The 828-nt window shown below is 46.1% G+C and overlaps 1 protein-coding gene across 1 annotated transcript; it reads right to left on the bottom strand.

The window, feature by feature from the left end:
- Positions 1 to 84: 84 nt before the first annotated feature.
- Positions 85 to 183, bottom strand: PPTG_21731 (hypothetical protein; the record flags this gene model as incomplete). Its single annotated transcript, XM_008899915.1, has 1 exon — positions 85 to 183. The coding sequence occupies one exon, from the start codon at positions 181 to 183 to the stop codon at positions 85 to 87; it is 99 nt and encodes a 32-aa protein (XP_008898163.1).
- Between the last annotated feature and the right edge of the window lie 645 nt (positions 184 to 828).

Here is an 828-nt window from a genome sequence, read left to right as displayed (position 1 = left end):
CGCCCCCTCATGGCGACTTCTCAGATCAAAGATCTCGGTTGTACGGTGGTTGTCGCCCCATACAACTTTCAAGCCTGCGACTGGTCACGGTCGCCAGTCCTTCGTCCGATCTCCGCCGTCCGTTGCCATCTTCGACGTCTCCGCCTGATGTTCTTCGTTGCCGTCCTTCAACGTCGAACTCATGTTCGTTCCTGACGTACAGGGTTTCACACCGTGGTTGTAAATCCACTCTATTACATTCCTAATGCAGTTAAAACTCTGCCTGAAAGCAAATGGTTCCACGAAATAAAGCTGTCCAAGTATTTTCGGATTGGATTACGACATCATACAGCTAAGACCTCTAGTGAATACCACGAACCACCGATGGGCTAATTAAACGATTACCGCTTGCGTTTTCGGACACTACGATGAAAATACTCAACAAAACGTTCCTCTCGTTGCAGCTTATGATGAATAAGATCATGAACAACGCGGTTAGTGTCATGCCTACCTCTGGCCTGTGAGAATGCAAGCCAGAGTCCATGGGCACATATGCCCTGGCTTACATACTCAAAGCCAGAGGCTGAATATCAGTGAAACCGCTGCATTGAATGCATGAAGTTACAGTGAACCTACATTTAGTTAGATAAAAATGTTTGTGCCATAAACACACAGAAAAGAAGCAGGGTAGACAACATAGGCACAAAAGAGAAACAGAAATACGCCGAAACAGTAAGAAGCCATTGTGCTCTACTAGAGAGCCAAGGAACACATGCATGCTAGGGACAGCAAAGTTATCCATTATTAAATACACCTTCTACCCCGCCCTCAAATCTCAACACCAACAAC

The sequence above is a fragment of the Phytophthora parasitica genome, assembly GCF_000247585.1.
Source record: "Phytophthora parasitica INRA-310 unplaced genomic scaffold supercont2.8, whole genome shotgun sequence".
Taxonomy (NCBI): Eukaryota; Oomycota; class Peronosporomycetes; order Peronosporales; family Peronosporaceae; genus Phytophthora; species Phytophthora nicotianae.
This window is presented reverse-complemented; position numbering and strand designations above follow the sequence as displayed.